Raw genomic sequence first — 18,697 nt, forward strand, 5'->3', positions numbered from 1 at the left:
AATAAATTGAGGCTTTAGTCACATGATGACAGCACAAGATGGTGGATTTCCTTGCAGAAAACAACGCTTGCGGGCAAACTGTTTTAAAGCTCGTTAGCCGTGGAAATGCCATCGTTGCCGAGCTTTTGCGCCTCTCTGACTTTATACCTCCTGTATTTAAACAAGAAACCAAAGAGGATCGCGACAAATATGGCGAGATCTTAGCAGACTTCTCCTATTTCAAGGGACCTGATTACTATGAGAATAGAATTGATTCCAAGCCGGTAAGCTTAAAAAACAGCTGACTCTCGCTTTTGCAGTTGTTGGTTGGGATTTTTTTGTGTGTCCTTTACATTATGTTATCTTCTCTGAGTTATTTGCTCTGTAGATAGAAAGAGAGCATTCTGTGTATATTTTACACGATCTTACCCACCCCCTCTACAGGTTAGTACTTCGAAACCGGAAATATATCGAAACGAAAGAAAAGTACACATATAAATATATGTGTATGGGAGATAAGAGCTAGGATACATGATTGCGTAGTTTTTTTAATCCAAAGGTCATGTTCATCAAAAAAATTCTTGTGAAAGATTGATATGAATTGTGATTTCACTTGTAACTGTACAAACACTTGTTCCCCTCTCCCCTTCCATCCTTCCCCCCTCCCTCCCCCTTTCATCCTTTCCACCTCCCTCCCCACTTCCATCCCCTCCCTTCTGTCCCATCACAGCACCATCCTGTATGGATGCAAACAAAAGTTCAAGTGAGACAGATTAACTAGGGGCTGAGGCCTGTTTAATAGTCATGAGTATGTTTGATGGCTTGTTTGGTTTTTAAATTACACTAGTAAGCAATTTGGCGAGAAAGATTTTTGCTTAAAGATTGTTTGCTGAACTTTGATTGATTGGTTTTTTTTTCTTTTTTGCATGAAGATTGTGGTAAAATCAAGATTACAGTCACAGGATTGGAAATATTGACCCTTTTTTTTTCAACTGATTGCTGTTGAAAAAAATATGTTGCACTTATGTCAACATATGGAACTATTTACTCTCTAGATCATGTGTGTGATTTCTAGATGTAAGGTCTCATATGTCTCTCTCATATGTAGGACCTTCAAGATCTTGATGAAGAATTCAGAGAAAATCATATTGAAATCTTGACTAGATTCTATAAAGCCTTTGAAAGTGTCCACAAGTATATTACTGATCTCAACAGGTAAGGCTGCTTATAGATCACACAAATAAAAACCAATCTGAGAAAACAATACTTGTTTACTTTTCCCCCTGAACATGTATGGTCTGAAATTTCTGAAACTGTTATGGCTTTAAAATTTGTACCTGGTATAATAACATACAAAAAGATTCTATGTTTCTATGCATCTGTTCAGATCACAGATGACAGCAAAACTTGTTAAGAATGAAAAAGGTGGCACACGAGAGACAGCCATGTGTCTCACTGATGTTCTTACCATATTTTGAGGTCTTTTGAAATCTATTACTTTACAGACCCACAGAATCATAGAATCTTTTTGTTTTCCATGATTATGTTAACTGTGACATTATCGAAGCATCTGTCCTCCAATAGATCATAAGTAAGAAACAATCAAATTGTGTGTAAGATTCAGCTTATCATGTAAATACAATTATATCTTAGAACTTCTTTATGTAATACTGTGTGATACCATTTAACTCTATCTAAAAATGTATAAAACATCTGAAACAGAGAAAAATAGAAATGAAACTTGTAGTTAAAACTCACTTTAAAACAGAATCATACAGTAATATTATTGCTTATAAAAAAATTTATTAGCAAATCACATGTTATTGTGATAGGGGTATCAACATTATTTTCTGTTATGACACAGTTTAGATGAGTAGGGATATAATAATTTGAACAGTGTGATTGCATGCTTTTTTGTTGTTGTTTTTTGTTTTTTGTTTTTTTTCTTTTATTAAATGGTATTAATATTACTTACAATTGTGATTGTTTTTTATCTCCAGATATCTTGAAGATCTTGATGAAGGAATATTCATACAACAAACACTAGAGAGTATACTTCTTATTGAGGATGGTAAACAGCTCATGGTGAGAATCGTATTTCTAAAATACATTGTCATTTCTTTCTTTATTGATTAATAATGAAATTACCCGAGGTGTTAACCTCTTCTGTTGCAGTTAAATAGGATGATAGTTTCTGTATTTGTTTTTGCACTTTATTTGTATAAACACCCCACTGAGAGAAAGTAATTTCTCGAGATATCAAATTAGAAGTAATGCATGGAAGTATTGTAAGACTAGCGTTCAGTCGCTCAATCTTAAGCTGAAAGTGTATTGGTGTGCCTGTGATCTTGAGGCCATGGGTGTACTGCAGCACCATACCTTGAGACTGGGCCTAATTTTCACACATAGCCTTCTGTTCTGTTTTTTCAAGTGGTGCTTCACTATTCATGATATTTTATGATAGCATTAGCAAAATTTTATTTAGGAGATGATTTAAGGATACTAACGTACTTTTTATTTGTGGCACAGTGTGAGAGTCTGTATCTCTATGGGATTATGCTGTTAGTAATTGACATGAAGTTTGAGGGAGATGTGCGAGAGAGGATGTTGGTGTCTTACCACAGATACTGGTAAGATGGGTGTAGTCATGTTAAGCCCTACCATTATCAACTATGTTCTGTTCAAGAGGTACGGGTTGAGAACTACCAACTAAACTTCTTTTATACAATAATTAGCCACATTTTCAGGAGCAGGAAAAATTTTTAGTGCAACTCACAAAAACAGACCTCTTTCCTAAGATGAAGTTTTGTGGCCATGCTTTAAGTACTAGTACTAAACTGGTATGTAGAAGATACAGGTTCAAGCAAAATTATTTTTCCAGGCTTTACTTCCTGCAATTAATTAAGTTAAACTTACATGAACATGTGTACCAGTCCTGTATGAAGTAGCTCCATGAGAGATTTAATGTTCAGCATGATGTGAAATAACATGTTGTCTCTTGTAATGATTTCATCATTTCAGTGCAGCGAGAGCAGATGTAGACTCAAATCTTGATGATGTGTGTAAACTTCTAAGAAGTACTGGATATTCCAATGTCCCAGGAGCAAAGAGACCTTTAAAATATCCAGAGGATTATTTTAGGTAAATATTGTATCCTCTCAGCTTTCACATCCTAAATCTGTTTCAAGACTGTTTGCATTTCTAAATCTAATGCAAGTTAATTCACAGGATCCAATGACATATAACACACATTAAGGGCAAAAATTTTTTAGCAACTCCTGAAAGTTTAAGGAAATTGTCTTGGAACTTCAAAACAGTGCTCAAGGTTCATTAATTAAACAACTTCTGAAAGATACTAAAAAAATGTGTAAAACCAAAACAATAAGGGTAAAAGCAAATCAAACAATAAAACACGAATGGAAAACATGATTCTTTTGTTTTTCTATTGATAGTCACAAGTTGTCAGGCCATGGAACTACTGGTGCTGAACTTTGTTAAACAGGGTTTAAGGAATTGGCCTATGTGCATGATTCCAATGTTTAGTCATAATGCAAGAAATGAGCACATATTCATGAGTGTCTAGTTGTCTCTTTCAAAGTTCTCAACTTTTGTACATTCTTTCTTTTAAGGCGAATCTCTCTCCCTGATTCATTTGTGGATATGCTCATTGGCCGTTTGCGGTCTGATGATGTCTACAATCAGGTTTGTTAGAAGGTTAAGGGTGCCATATCATCAATTTTTTTAAATAGAGACTTTATTTACTCTTGATTTATACTTTTCTTGGTCTTTTAGATCTCAGCTTACCCCCTGCCAGAACATCGCAGTACAGCCCTGGCTACCCAGGCCTCCATGTTGTATGTCATCTTGTTTTTTGCACCAGATATTCTGCAGAACCAGCAGGCTAAAATGAGAGAGATTGTGGACAAACACTTCCCTGATAATTGGGTAAGATAATTGCCGATTAATTGTATGTTGGCATGCAATGCAATAACAGTTAATCTGACTTAATAACCATTTTATGTGAAATGGTAGTAAAACAGTCTTGTGCAGATAGAATCAACCATTACACTGATGTTGGCTCCCTCACACTGAACTTCCAATGCATGTGTGGTTTCTTCCCTAATCATAACCATTACAATTTCTTCAAACATGATTAGCTGCTTCATTTTTCACTTACCATTCTGTACAGTTGTAATCAGAAAGTGTAATCAGACAGTTGGCTGTAATTGAACACCTGTAATCGGAGTTGAAGCAACCAATCACACTAAGTCTACTCAGCTAAATCCATCAATCACAGAATTGATCACAATAACCATGGCAACAACCACTTATCCTGAAACTTGGAAAATTCCAAAATGGAGGAGTTTCTTACACCTAAGAAATTTTCTCTACCGAAGATGTTAATCCTAAATGTATTTGTTTTTTTTTTTAATTATTAATAACAGTTATGATTAAATGGTAACAGGACTTCTTATTGTCCAGTTCTGTCTGTAATCATACTTGTGATTGACAAACAGGAGTCCCACTTTGCAGTTGTCTGATTTTGTTTATCACTTATAATTATTATTACAGACTAAAGTGGAGTCCACTCAGTCCTACCACCATTATTAGTCCTACATCCATTCATTTATCTATCCATTCACCCACACACTGATCTTTTGCTATTGAGTTTTATTTCTTTGAAAAAAGTCAATATTTATTTAACATGTATGTTTTGTTTGTTTGTTTACCTTTTTTTAACATTATAGGTGATTAGTTTATACATGGGAATTGTTGTCAATTTAGTAGAAGCTTGGGATCCTTACAAAGCTGCCAAGACAGCTCTCAACAATACTCTTGATCCCAATAATGTCAAACCATTGGTAAGACATTTTTTTTTTTTTGCAGTATTTACATTATCTATGTGTATATAGTTGAATGGAATTCAACATAGTTAAAAACTAGGAGCAGATATGGTCAGGAGGGTTTTCAGGCATTTGGTTTACTTCCTGCCTGGCTGTTAGCATTTATGCAGCATTTGTTGCATTCTGTAGCATTTTGCTGCAGTACTGTGGTCAATGGGCCCCTGGGGCTATCCTTGTTTAGCAGTATACCTTATTAGTGCATGTGTTGTTCTGCCATGTGCTCACATTGTGTTCACTGCACTATAGCCTGGCATTGTCATCCTTGAAGATAGCGGTTCTTGGCATTTCCCTCCCCTCCCCCCCTCCCCAACCCTAAATGCAGGGTTTTCTTGTGTGAGGTTTATTTCTATTTATTTGTTTTATTTATTGATTCGTTTATTTATGTATGTTTTCCTCCACTGAACTATCTGGCTCTAGTGTGATGGGTGCTCATAGGGGGCTTGGGATGGGGAGTACATGGCTGAATTGCAGTTTGGGCAGGCCACTCAGGTGTTCTAGTGCCTTGGGGTGTGACTTTGGTTGGAGTACCTGGGCCCTTCACACACTTAGCCTCCATTTGAGACAGGGTTAAAAGTGCCAATTTCCTTCCAATTAACTCTCTTAACCGTTTACACCCTAACATCAGTTCACATATTCTCCATACTGTTCTTTATATGTTTCCTAAGGTGCTGGCAAGGAGAATGAGCTTAACAATTCAGAGCTTAAGTTGTTGATCATTTTCTCTTGACCTTAGTTTGTGATTCAGCCTGATGGGTGATATTGAAAGGAGAAATTAGGTGCTAGTCACTCTTAGGGGCTTAAGGGCTAATTTGTCACATCACATAAAATGATTAGGAACACTGCCTCTACAGATTTGTTTTTGTTATAACCATCTGCCTAGTCTTTATAATGTTGAAGTGAAGTACATGTATGTTTACTGTCAACTTTCTTTACAGGCAACCAGATACAATACAAAAGTTAAAACCCTGAATGGGGAGGTAAATATTTGTTCAGTGGCTTGTTGTTGGTTTACACTACAAATGGAAGAAATTTAAACACAGCCTGAACCTCAACCTGGATATTCATATCAAGTTTTATTATTGATAGCCAAAATTATCAACTCAAATAGACTATAAACAGGATTGAGAGCCATTTTTCTTTTTGTTTTCTGTCATCATTATTGTTTTTTTCACCTGGTTGTTTTTAGGGTATGTGTGGGATTGAAATGATTTGGTGTTTGGAGGATATAACTGAACTTTCCAGTAGTTGACATTCAATTAGACAACAATTCTTCAGCATCAGTTCTAATAAAAATGAGTACATCCATAACTTATGTATAAGTACTTGTATGAGTAAAAATGCTCAGTCCATGCTTAAGTGATTTCCTCCATTTTTTCTTGCAAAGCTGATTTAAAATTGTATTTTTTTTTATCCACAATGGTAGGTGTTGAATTATCTGAAAGAAGGATTTCTTGTTGAAGAATATGCATTGGATCACATCCCAAAACTCATGAACTGCATCAGAGACTGTAATGTGACTCTGAGGTGGCTCATGCTTCATAACTGTGAAGGTGAGTGTTGTGATAAACTTCTAAGAAACAAGTTGTGAACATGGCACTTTCCATGTTACAAGAGTGCTCACCACCCCCTTGTCCTCTCTCACTCATTGTATCAAAACTAAGCAAGAAAGCTGGAACTTGTTTGGCTAAAAACCATGGTTTGCCCTTCACTTGATATGACTACAGATTACCATGTTCTTATAAAACCTGAGTGCAGGACATGATTCAAGGGCACAATGTTTGATAATGCAATACCCTCCAATCAAAGGCCAACTTCCATAACAAAAGCCAGTCTTACATTTCTTTTGGGAGTTTTCCTCAAGGTTTTGTCAAGTTATCTTCCCTGGCAGTCAGTCACTCAGGGAAAAAGAATACCTTTGATTAATATATCACATGTTTCCTTAACCCTTAAAATTCCAAGATCTGATCCCTTTTAGCTGCTATCTTCTTATAAATATGTTACTAGGCTTTGGTACTCAATGGAGATGGAAACTTCTAACTGATAAGTTTAAGCATTCTCATTAACTGTTTGACAAATTATGTATGGATATCCTAGAGAGAAGTTACATGTTAATCAGGGTTAAAAAGTCCTCTAAACTTGACTTTTAAGCTAGTTTCTAAAGAAAGAGACTTGAAAGTGACTTAAAACTTGTCACTTAACAAGTCCATCTAACCTGACCACTATGGATGGCTTGACAAGCTTTTTTTTCGGTTTATGGCACTCAAAGGAATCCACACAACTTTAAAAGGGAGCGAGTACAAGTTTTTCTATGAAGCAGTAAGAATCAATTGAAATTAACCAGTTGAAATTATTTGACAGTATTTGATGTGTACAAGAGATGTCGTGCTCTTAGAGAGATGGTAACTGCATCAGGGTATGACCCAAGAGCTGTCTTTGAGCTGCTGTTGAATACTGCTCAGTTTGAACTAAAACTGAAAGAGGTTTGTAATCACCATCATGATTTATATTTTTATGGTTTGCCTTTTTACCTTTGTATCTCAGATGGTCAGAACTTTACTTTCTTAGTTTTAAATACAGACACAGAACGCAACCTTTAATAAGGACATTAATTTTACAACCTTCATTTTCATATGCTTGATTTTCAAGTGTGTATTTATGTTAATTATCATAAAGATTATTACATTTCTAATTAAAAATCTTATTTATTGATCATTATTACATTTATAATGTTTTGGTACAGATTTATTCCATTAACGAAAATTTTCTCTAGCATCTTAATTTTTGTTTTTGGTTAAATAATGATTAGAAGACAAAGAAAAATGGAAATTGAACTACTTTCAAAAATGTGAATGGTGAAACATACTTTTAATTATTTATATTTATTTTTAACATTGCATCAGATGTTCAAGCAGATGTTGGCACAGAAACAGTCTCAATGGGAAAAACACAAAACAGAAGGAGTTGAAAGGATGGATGAGCTCTCTGAAGTATTTTCTGGGACCAAACCACTGACAAGAATTCAAAAGAATGGTAAAGTAACATGAACTCCAACCATGATTGACATAAAACAGTCATTATCTCAGTAGACATGAACTATCAAACCTTTACACCTTAACATCAGTATGCATAATCTCCATACAGTTCTCTACACATTTCCTTAAGGTGCTGACAAGGAGAATTTGTTAACAATCAATAGCTTCTTTAGTTGGTGATCATTTCTTTTATTGCATGAACTTAGTATTTGATTCAGGGGTGATATTGTTTAAGGAGAATTTAGGTTGATACAATTAAGACACCCATAGGGGTGAAAGGGTTAAGATCTGTGAATGAAATACATTCACCTGTGCAATTTATACTACCCACAGGGTTTTTTTTAGCTTAAATTGAAAAAAACTTGGAAAGTCATGAAATTATACATTATCATGTCCAAGGCTCAAAAGTGGTGTGATATGAGTGTGGGTTGCGCAAAGTTATAGAAGATTACCGAAAATGATAAGTTTGAGAAAGGAAAAGGAAAAGTGTCTTTATTACAAATCCTTTTTTTTTTTTTCGGTGGTGTTGTATTATATTATTAGTATGTCATGAAAAGTCAGAAAATTATTTGAGTTTGAAAGGGTATGAACTATGACTTGTGTCTTTTTACCAAAAACTAAAAATTCACAGTTGTGTAACATGTAGTATGAAATAGTCCAAAATTCTCAAGTAACTAGCATTCAAACTTAATTTCTGTCCATTAGAAAACCTTCAAGCTTGGTTCAAGGAGATGTCCAATCAGATTTCTTCATTAAATTATGAAGACTCCACCTCAGCTGGACGTAAGATGGTGCAGCTTATCCAAGCATTAGAAGAGGTTTGCCATCATTGCTGCATAGGAAATAGTATACTTATGATGTATATATAGAGCCAATTCATAGACATGTACTTAGATTATTTTCCTGACATACCTTATTATTTGGTTTAGCACCCACCTCAAATAAATACCCACCCTTTAGATAGAAAAAGTTAACAAGTGCCAGCCTGGAATAGATGAGTGAGTAATCTTTATTATTCTTTTAGGTTCAAGAATTTCATCAACTGGAGAGCAACCTTCAAGTACGACAATTTCTCCTGGAAACAAGGCAGTTCCTGCATCAGATGATTAGGACAATCAATATTAAAGAAGAGGTGTGTGCCTGGCTTCCAAGCTTCATGTCAAGTATATCAGATGATGATGATTAATTGTGTAATTTCTCTCTGCTTTTGCAGGTTTTGATCACCATTCAGTTAGTAGCTGACTTATCTTATGCGTGGAATATTATTGATAGGTAAGACAAACAGACTTCTACCTTTTTGTGTGTGTCACTTAGCTGCTTATATTCCCTCTTCACTTCAATTAAATTCAATTTTATATAAACTTACACAAATACAGTGTTTTAGAGAAGGTTATAATTATTACAGTAGTGTTACAAACATCAATGTAAAGAATACAGTGCAATAAGAAAACGAAAAAAGAAACCAAAATAATTTAAAACTCATTGTTACCAAGGATGTCTAAGAAATAAAGAAGGAAAGGAAGAAATTAATATTTAAATACTATGTTAATTGCGTGGAGTTTGGGACAAATAGCTCTAAGAACTAATCGAGTGGGTGTCCCAAAGCACCATTTTTCTTGATGCAGATTCATTCAGTGCTAAAGAAATTAAATTTCATTGCCCATGTAGCACATGAGCATTTTTTAGTTTTTCATTTTTTGTTTGTGTATCATTTTGTAGCTCTTTTTTTTTTTTTTTCAGCCGTTGTTCAAGGATCTCAATCAGACAATTTAACCCCTTTAAGTCCCAAGAGTGACCTAGACTTAATTTTGCCTTTCAATATCGATACAATATCATGCAGACAATTGATTAGAATAAAGAAAAATATCAATTTGGGGATTGTAAGTTGATTCCTATCAAATTATCTGAACTTACTTCATAGCCATTGTGTGGCAGACAGCAAGGAGAATTACTAATGAGATCTTAAGAGTGAAAGCGTTAAGAGACACTTTTAACAATTTGATTTCCTAAACAGATTGTTATTGATGTTATTGCAGTTACTCTGGATTCATGCAACAAGGAATAAAGAGTAACCCTTCTTTGGTTCAGAAATTAAGAGCAACATTCCTCAAGGTAAAACAACACTGTTCATCTTTACACTCCAGCGACAAAAGACTTATCTCCTGACTAGTGCAAGAGTAGACTAACTTTTAGAATCTCTTCATAGATGGCCTCAGCTATGGATTTGCCTCTGGTGCGCATTGGCCAGGCTAATAGTCCTGATTTAGTGAGTGTGTCCCAGTACTACTCCGGTGAATTGGTGGCTTATGTGAGAAAGGTAATTATGCTGACGTGCTCATGACAAATTGTGGATTAGTAAAATGCATATGCTCTGTAGGATCTCAGACAGTGCTCTCTCTTGGTGGATTTATCTTGTTTACATTTTTCTTGCTTCTGCAAAAAAGGTTTTTAGTTACATCTCAACTTGTGAGATTGGAGTAACTTTCAGATTTTTCCGAGTATTCATCCCTTTTGGGCATTATGGTGAACATTCCTCTTCTATTTGCAATTTTTTTTTTCTGAGCTGAGTTGGCACAAAGTGAAGCAACATTAGATGTGCACATTTAATGACCAAACTATCATATCTCCAGGTTTTACAGATTATCCCAGAGACAATGTTTGGTCTTCTTGCAAGAATCATTCAACTCCAGATCAGCAGCGTGAAGGAGGTTGGTTTGTCAACGATGCCCCTTTTTTTTTTTTTAATTTTTTCAAGATAGTAAAAAGACATTATTTAACCCTCTGGCTCATAACATAACTTCACGCTACCTAAAAAATAAAAGGCGAAAAAAAAATCATCATCATCTTCATCACACGCTAACGATATTTTTCTAATGCTGTGTCTTACAAGGTTCCAACCAGGTTGGAAAAGGATAAATTGAGAGAATATGCGCAATTGGATGAGAGATACCAGGTATGTTTCAGTGATCATAAAAGACTTATATCAGAAAGAACCATTTAATACAAATATATTAGCCATTTAGCAATGTCTCCCCTTCTTTCAGAGCAACATCGTAATTAAACCAATGTGTGGTTTTTTTTTTTTAGATAGCGAAGTTGACACATGCTATTTCCGTGTTCACGGAAGGGATTTTGATGATGAAGACAACTTTGGTCGGAATTATTAAGGTAAGTACTGGTGGATAGCATTGCAGATGACTTTTTAGTTGAGTTTTAAGAAACCAAAACCACAGTTATTGACACGAAATTCAGAATAAAGGAAAATATTTTAAGAAGACAATGAGAACTCTAAGTAAAAACAAGCAAACTGCTCGAAGCGCGGGAAAACGCGAGTGACCAGGTCACTTTTGATTCTAGTTTTGAATTTGATTGGTTAAGAGAGTGGCACGCGCTGATATTAGGCCAATCAGGATTACTGCGACACTCAATTGAAAATCGTTCTATGATTTAACCAAGTAGCATAATACTATTTCGTATGTATAACCATCACAAGTTCCCCATCTAGCCATTTTGAAACAATTTCCTAATTTCATCTTCCCAACGTGCTAGACAGGGTTGGCCTTTAATGAAGAGTGCCATACCCCTCTTACAGAAGTTAAAGGCAACATTTTCACTGTTTTCAGATTGACCCAAAGCAGCTTCTAGAGGATGGGATTAGGAAAGAGTTGGTTAGACAGGTGGCGTCTGCTCTCCACATTGTTCTCACGTTTAATCCAAGGGCTAAGGTAAATTACAGAATGATCCTAACCCTTTTGGCGTGAAGAGTGACTAACATCTTATTTCTCCCTACAGTTCCAGCCCTGAACCACACATTTAGTTCACGAGAATAAAAGAAATGATCAGCAACTCAAGAAGCTCTTGATTATTAGACAAAGTCTCCTTGTCAGTAGCACAGTAAATGTGAGGAGAACCGTATGGGGAATATTTATGCTTATGTTAATTTTAAGGGCGTGCTAATGTTAGAGTGAAATCAGAGTTCACTTTCGCAAGCGCGGGAAAAGACTGGTGACCAAGTCGCGATTCGTTTAAGTCTCGCATCTGATTGATTTAGCAATTGGTGCGCGACTTAGCGAAGTAGAGAAAAACTAAAGTAATCCTGACTCAGTTTCGATATTCAATAATTATCTGCTCTTAAGTTCAAGATGAAAGGCATTGTGTTAATTCTGACAGCAATCGGAACTTGGCTTGAGGCTAAGGGAACTTGGAGGAAGAATGGACGGATTCCGGCGTTCCTTTGAATACATTCAAGATTACATTAACATCTATGGTCTGAAAATCTGGCAAGAGGAAGTTTCCAGAATCATTAACTACAACGTGGAACAGGAATGCAATAGCTTTCTCAGAGAAAAGGTTAGAGCTTGAAATCTTATGAAAACAAAAAACGTCTCAATAGCAGCGGTAAAACGAAGGTAAACACCTTTTAGTCCATGATTCAAGCAGGTTAACTTTAACACTCTTATTATCTTTGGTTTCCGAAAAATTGGATGTGCCAGTAAGGTTTTCTACAGTAGAAATGGTTCTTACTTATGAAGGAAGATTTGAGGCCATGTTAAAGTGTTCTTGTTGCTTGCTGGCTGCCAAGTGGAATGAGCTTTTCTCTGGAACCCCCTTTGGCCACATAAGAGTGACTAGCATCTAATTTCTCCTCACAATATCAGCCCTGAATCACACATCAAGGTCATGAGAATAAGGGAAATGATCACCAACAAGAGAAGCTCTGGATTTTGAAACAAATTCTCCTCGTCAGCACCTTAGGGAATGTATAGGGAACAGTGTGGAGAATATGCATACTGATGTTGGGGTTGTAAAGGATACTCTGAGATAGTAACTGTGTGGTCATAAACCAATCTAAATGGTTATTTGTCTGTTCGTCTCTTCAGGTCCACGACTGGCAGTCTGTTTATCAATCAACCACGATTCCCATACCGAAGTTTCCTCCTGTGGACGAGTCTGTCAATTTCATTGGACGACTAGCGAGGGAGATACTCAGAATTACAGACACTAAGTTAGTGATCTGTTTAGTTGTGTTATATTTATTTGAGAGATGAATGATGCACGGTAAAGACTGAAGTAGATCTAGGTAGCGGCGCATGCACTTAGTGGTTTTCCGTTCGAGGTAACTTCGGTGAAAGTAGATGGTCAGTGGTAGTGAGCATGTGAAACACGAGCATGCCAGTCAGAGATGGGTCTGCACACTGCAAAGGGGGGTATTCGCTATTAAGGACAAAATAAGATGCCAGTAACCCTAACTCGGGTATAACAGGGTAATTTAGTATTATGAACTGAGTTGATAACGTAAAGTAGCCACCGTAAAGAGTTTCAAAGCTGACGTTCTGACGAAGGGCTGACGCTCGAAAAGTCGGCTGTGAAACTCTTTACGATGGCCAATTTACTTTGTACTTTATCGACTCAGTTGATACCACTACATTACCGTGATATACTCTTCCACCGAAGCAGCACCACAGTTTCTTTAGAAACTTGCCTCCCCCCCCCCCCCCCCCAACTTATCAACTTATCACAAGCGGGTTGATCTACCTGCTAACCGGCTGCTATGGAAACCCAATTGCACAAGAAAATGTGCAGCACTGAGTTAGAAGGGAATTGCTATTTCGATCTTTAGTACTTAAGGATACTTACTTTGTCAGGACTACGTGTTACATCGACCAAATGGGAGCCTGGTACGACAACAGAACCAAGCAAGAGGTTATGAACTTACTGATCCTAAAGCAACTTCAGCAGGCTGTTGGCTCGTTTGGACTGACGGGATTGGACAAACTACTGTCGTTTATGATAGTCAAGGAACTGCAGGTTCGACAGTTGTATGTTATTTGATTTTACTAGTGGTCGAGAACGTTAGGCAGGACAGTGAACCCCCTACAAAAAAATGTGCATTAGCAAAATAGAGACTTAATGTGCAAGAGGTAAAACAGGCCAAGATATTTTCTTCGTGTACTAACCTTACATAATATGAAAGAAAAAAACCTCTTCGCGGTGGAGCTTCATCTTTCGAGAACATCGTTAAACGTAGCCTCGCCTTTAGGAATATTTAAACTGATTTTTGCTGTTTCATTACGAGCAATGCTTTTATCTTTTTTCTGTAGAAATTCCAAGCATTGCTGAGAGGAGCACTCAAAGACAAACTCGTGGCAGACACTTTGCTTGGACTTTCCAAACAACTTACTCCCGTCAAAAGTCTCATCGGTTTGTATGTGTTGTGTTGTAACCTTAATCTACCCCTTTGAAACCCCGCATTTCTTTGTGATTGTAAAGTGACTAAGTTAAAAGACATATTCCACTACTTTTTCGGTCACGTGTTGCAACGTTTCCTTCAACTGGAAAGAGATTACGTAACCATTAGATTATGAGGTCTATATTTCTACTGCGTAGCGTGGCGCGGCCCGAACCAACTATCACGCGCAGAAATCGAGAGGAAATAATCTAATTGCTTTAGTATAAATCCGCTAGTCGTCCAAAACGTAACAACGAGACAGGTTCATGTTTTTGCCATATTTCATTTTGTTTACACACACTGTTAGGGGATCATTTACTATCTTTTACGGAACAGAGAGCGATTAGCGAAGCCAATCAGATTGCAGTGTTTGTGATTGAATGCTAGTATATACTATAAAACATGGATAGGATGCAATGATAAATGAAGAAGGAACAATGATGTTCAAAGTTGGAGAGGCCAACGACATGGATTCCAGAAACGACCGTAAAAACATGTAAACTTAAATTTTCAAGATGCAGCCAAACTGACGTAGCTTCGGTGGCATGCAGGAGTAGGAGTATTTATTTATTTATTTATTTTTATTTAATTATTTATTTGTTTATTTCACGTTCTTTCCCCACAGCATCACCATACAGAGTATATCCTCCAGTTACTCAAAAGTTGGCTCGTCTGTGGACTCAGTATAGTGAAGCAATCATGAAGGTAAACCGATTCTTTCGATATTTCAGTCAATTTATTACAATAAGAGCTCTGTGGCACCATGGAATGTGGGTGTTCTCGGTTAAGAAAATGGGGAATCTCGTTTTTACCGTTAGTTTTACTTCGTGAAGTGCACTTAGAGGTTAGAGTAATTTTCAACTGATCGTGTAGTGTAATCCGGTATCGCTTTAGTTTTGTTGCATAACGCTTTACGATTGGTAAACAAAATCGGCTTCAGTTTTCTGCTGTCTTTGATCATCACCCACTGTTTTCTTCTTTTTTTTTATCCTTTAGGTCGGCCAAATGCAGCTCATAAGAAGACAAATCTCAAATGAGCTGAACTGTTCCTGCAAGTTTGACTCAAAAGTTCTCCACAATGCTCTGGAAACTTTTAACAAGTATGAGTGATTTTGATTCTTACAGTAATGTAATGTTTCCCCAACCATTGAAATACTCTTCACAATGGCTATGTGATATGCGATTTTTTCTCTCTATGCTTTGTTTGTCATAAAACACTAATGGGAAGCTTATGGATTTGGAACCTTGAACGTTTCAGAGCAGATTCCTTCATGTCTTGGTGATTCTAAATTTGACTGCAAAGACACAAGCTCTGATATGTTTAGTGCTATTACGCAGTTTCTCATTATCAGAAGTTTGTCGAGTCGCAAAGTAACTTCCTAATCGTATATGGAAGGTTTCATGATTTTTATCTCAGCGCTGTTATCAGATATCTGCTGTCTTCAAACCTGGTATTACTTACAGCTCGTCACTTTTGATGCTTTATCTTCTCGGAGTTGGCGTGGAACTTAACCTATTTGTTATTAAAATCATTATGTACAGTGCACTGCTGCGCGATGTTGAAGCTCATTACCAGGACCCCACTCGACCATATCCCAAGGAAGAGAATCCTCTTATGTTTGAGTTGACGTCATATCTTGAGTGGGCTGGTATTCATAACCCACTCACAAAGGTCAGTCTCTTTAATTTAATTTTATATAGTTATTTAGCTGGTACTTTCCTTTGTTAAGTACCTACATTTCTGGTTGTATGCAAGAAGCATAAAATTCGTGAAGTCCAGTGCTTAGACTATGATTTTGCTTGTACGCAAAAACGAGAACAAACAAACTGTCCCAACATTTTGGCCAAGGTTATTTAACGAACGTGGAGTTTTTTAGATTTTGTAAAAGGTCATTGGGCATTTAAGAGATATTTCTGTTCTTATCAACAGATTTATATCACTACAAAGAAGTATCCGTATTTTGCACTGCTGAATTTTTTGTGCGTGATTGCACAGATGCCAAAACTGGTCTACGTCAAGAGCGTCGGTAAGACGATAGTTCTTTTGTTATTACATTTAGATAGTACCTGCGAATTACTAAGGCTAAGAGTAAAATTAAAATCTGTTGTAAACTGGTTGGTCGCGTTTTCTGCGCTTCAAGCAGGGTACATGAAAAGTCGAGTTTTCATTGGCTTTCGGTATCTACCGTTCAACTTCCAGAGGTGATTAACATTTCACTTCTCCCTATAATATCCATACATTATCCTGCAAACAGGTTAATGAGAATACTCCAACCTATCAGGTAGAAGGTCTCATGATCTAACACCAACTTCCTGGAACTTATTTGCAAGGAAATGTGTAGCAGGTAGAGGGGAGAATTGACAATCAGATCTTGGGAGTTAAATGGGTTAAGGTTTGGTTAAACAACCCTCAATCGGAAAGCACTTCAGAAAGTAATGTTGCTCAAACTAATCATCCTTAGCTAATACATTTCGTTTGTCATCTGATGCACCAGGAACAATGGTGGCCAAGCGACCGACTGATCAGATCGACAGCGCACCATTTGTAGTAGGAATGATTACAGTTCTGAAGCAGTTCCATTCCGAGTACACTGAACAATTCTTGTCGTGCTGTGGACAATATGTCAGGTCCCTTATAGAGGCGACGGCTACAAAGTAAGTACACTTTTTAAGGGCATCTTAAAAGGGCGGATCACTTGAGTGATATGAAAGACTTACGATATTACTAGTTTTTAGGGATTGGGCCAATACGTAACATTCGACCATGAAGTCGGATTGTTGGGGTGGAGTAGGAGCGGATCAAGGAACTTTTGATCGGGGGAGGGGTCCAAATTTTGATTCAGAAACAAGAAATGTTTGCTACATTACAGTCTAATTTGATCGGTTGAGTTACGAGAGGGATAGTTGTGCACTCCCCAGTTGCTCAGACACTGACAATGGTCCGCTTAAATGAGCTGAAAGATATTAAAGGACAAGTGAATATTGAATACTCTGTACTTTACATACTGAGGGTCTTACGGAGATAAAAATTATTGTGATCTTTGGAGTATACTTTACGAGTCGCTCTTTAATACTTGATGATTTCTTATTCTGTGTGTTTGATTTAGTGTAAGAAGCCAAGAGATCCCAGCAGAAGTTGTAAACCTGCTGGTTTTCCTTGAAGACTTTTTGGCGTACAGTGAACTTCCAAGGAAGGTAAGCTGTTGTTATTTGATTTGATGTTAAAAATGCAGCTACATTAGAAAGTATTAAGTTTATGAAGAAAGTGTGGTGCTGCATCGTTACCAGATGTAAACTGGAAAAGCTGACGTTTCGGCATTTGTTGTCGGTGCAAAGATATTAACTGTTTTGCCGTAGATATGCAATATTGTTTGAACGCTCCTTGTTGAAGTTCTTTCCTCTACAGCATAACAAAACATGTATGCCCTCTTATTGGCTAATAACCGTGACAGAAGCATCAAGCCTTGAAGCTTCTACTAAGAAATAGATTCCATTCTGGGCGTTAGTTCAGTGATAGATTATAGATAATGAGAGGTGATATCCGATTCTTGTTAGAACAAAAAAGTAGACTACTTGAGTTTCTATGCCTCTGATGAAAATTGGTCTTCTACTTACATATCAACGTGCGCTCCTGATGAACATGTGTCATCAACGTGCAGCTTCCCCTCCCACCGAGCAACCATAACCTTATGGTTGTGCGATGCACGTCTGCCATTTCCAAAATGGAAACACCATGCTCTTACTCGTAACGACCATTGTGGACTAATATCCGAATTATCTTTATTTTCTTCCATTCCCCTGTGAGAGATTTCTGTTGGAACTCGCACTTGACTCTTTTGTAATAAAACGCATTTCTGTTTTTCGTTCAGCACTATATTACTAATGATTTGTTTTCAAACCCCTCTGTTATTCAGGTTGTCGAGGCTCACATTCCTAGCTACATTTTTGACCAGTTCCGAGTTCATCTCGCGTAACAGCTTAGATGTGTGACGTAATTTTCCGAACAAGGTTCCCTTCAGGGTAGATATAGAACACGTAGCTATGTGTTTATCTAGAAACTCTATGATTTTATACAAACAGAAAAAAAGTATTTTTTTCCAAGAGTTTATCTCTGATGTTAACTGGAAGAAAAAATGAAGTTTTTTTTGTGATTCAAATCGTGAAATAATTGTGCAATGAGACCAATAATTTGTACATTTCTGTAACTTAGAGGATAACAAAAGAAGTGATTACAGAAAAAAGAAACCTGAAGCAGTTAGCACGGAAACGCCGAAGAAGATGTCGATTAAAAAATGAATTTATGTTTTCAGTTAGAATTTTGAAAATGGCTGGATGTGTTAACCGTCTCTCACCGCATTGAGTTCCGAATGGAAACTGAAATAATTTGCCATGGGTTCTGTTCTCAGATCATGCAAACTTATTTCGCGTTGTGGTTATGCAGAGGATGGCTTAGAAATGCACGAAGTTCTAAAATGCACGCGCTAAGCTATTGTTTTGCTCATTAAATCTTTTGTATTGCCACGTCCTCGTAGCCCTCTTGGTTTGCTTGAGGT

General features: G+C 36.8%; 1 protein-coding gene across 1 annotated transcript; it reads left to right on the forward strand.

The window, feature by feature from the left end:
- Positions 1 to 10: 10 nt before the first annotated feature.
- On the forward strand, positions 11 to 18,460 carry LOC131791597 (WASH complex subunit 5). The gene is made up of 32 exons (XM_059108943.2): positions 11 to 263; positions 1,088 to 1,194; positions 1,980 to 2,064; positions 2,509 to 2,609; positions 3,001 to 3,120; positions 3,609 to 3,681; positions 3,772 to 3,924; positions 4,728 to 4,841; positions 5,819 to 5,860; positions 6,307 to 6,433; positions 7,242 to 7,363; positions 7,784 to 7,913; positions 8,621 to 8,733; positions 8,940 to 9,047; positions 9,129 to 9,187; positions 9,952 to 10,027; positions 10,122 to 10,232; positions 10,546 to 10,623; positions 10,806 to 10,868; positions 11,003 to 11,083; positions 11,539 to 11,640; positions 12,086 to 12,265; positions 12,796 to 12,920; positions 13,561 to 13,723; positions 14,017 to 14,116; positions 14,770 to 14,849; positions 15,141 to 15,244; positions 15,687 to 15,816; positions 16,075 to 16,171; positions 16,640 to 16,799; positions 17,252 to 17,339; positions 18,059 to 18,460. Exons 1-32 carry the CDS (start codon positions 39 to 41, stop codon positions 18,116 to 18,118), a joined length of 3,477 nt encoding a protein of 1,158 aa, XP_058964926.2. The 5' UTR covers positions 11 to 38; the 3' UTR covers positions 18,119 to 18,460.
- The last annotated feature ends 237 nt before the right edge of the window (positions 18,461 to 18,697 follow it).

Source organism: Pocillopora verrucosa, chromosome 2, assembly GCF_036669915.1.
Source record: "Pocillopora verrucosa isolate sample1 chromosome 2, ASM3666991v2, whole genome shotgun sequence".
In the NCBI taxonomy this organism is placed as follows: domain Eukaryota; kingdom Metazoa; phylum Cnidaria; class Anthozoa; order Scleractinia; family Pocilloporidae; genus Pocillopora; species Pocillopora verrucosa.

Excerpts from the sequence above, each read along its gene's own strand:
- LOC131791597 (XM_059108943.2), top strand. The coding sequence starts at position 39 with ATGGTGGATTTCCTTGCAGAAAACAACGCTTGCGGGCAAACTGTTTTA. Across the intron at positions 2,065-2,508 it reads AGGATGGTAAACAGCTCATG|TGTGAGAGTCTGTATCTCTA; the intron begins GTGAGAATCGTA and ends TTTGTGGCACAG. Across the intron at positions 3,682-3,771 it reads CTGATGATGTCTACAATCAG|ATCTCAGCTTACCCCCTGCC; the intron begins GTTTGTTAGAAG and ends TTGGTCTTTTAG.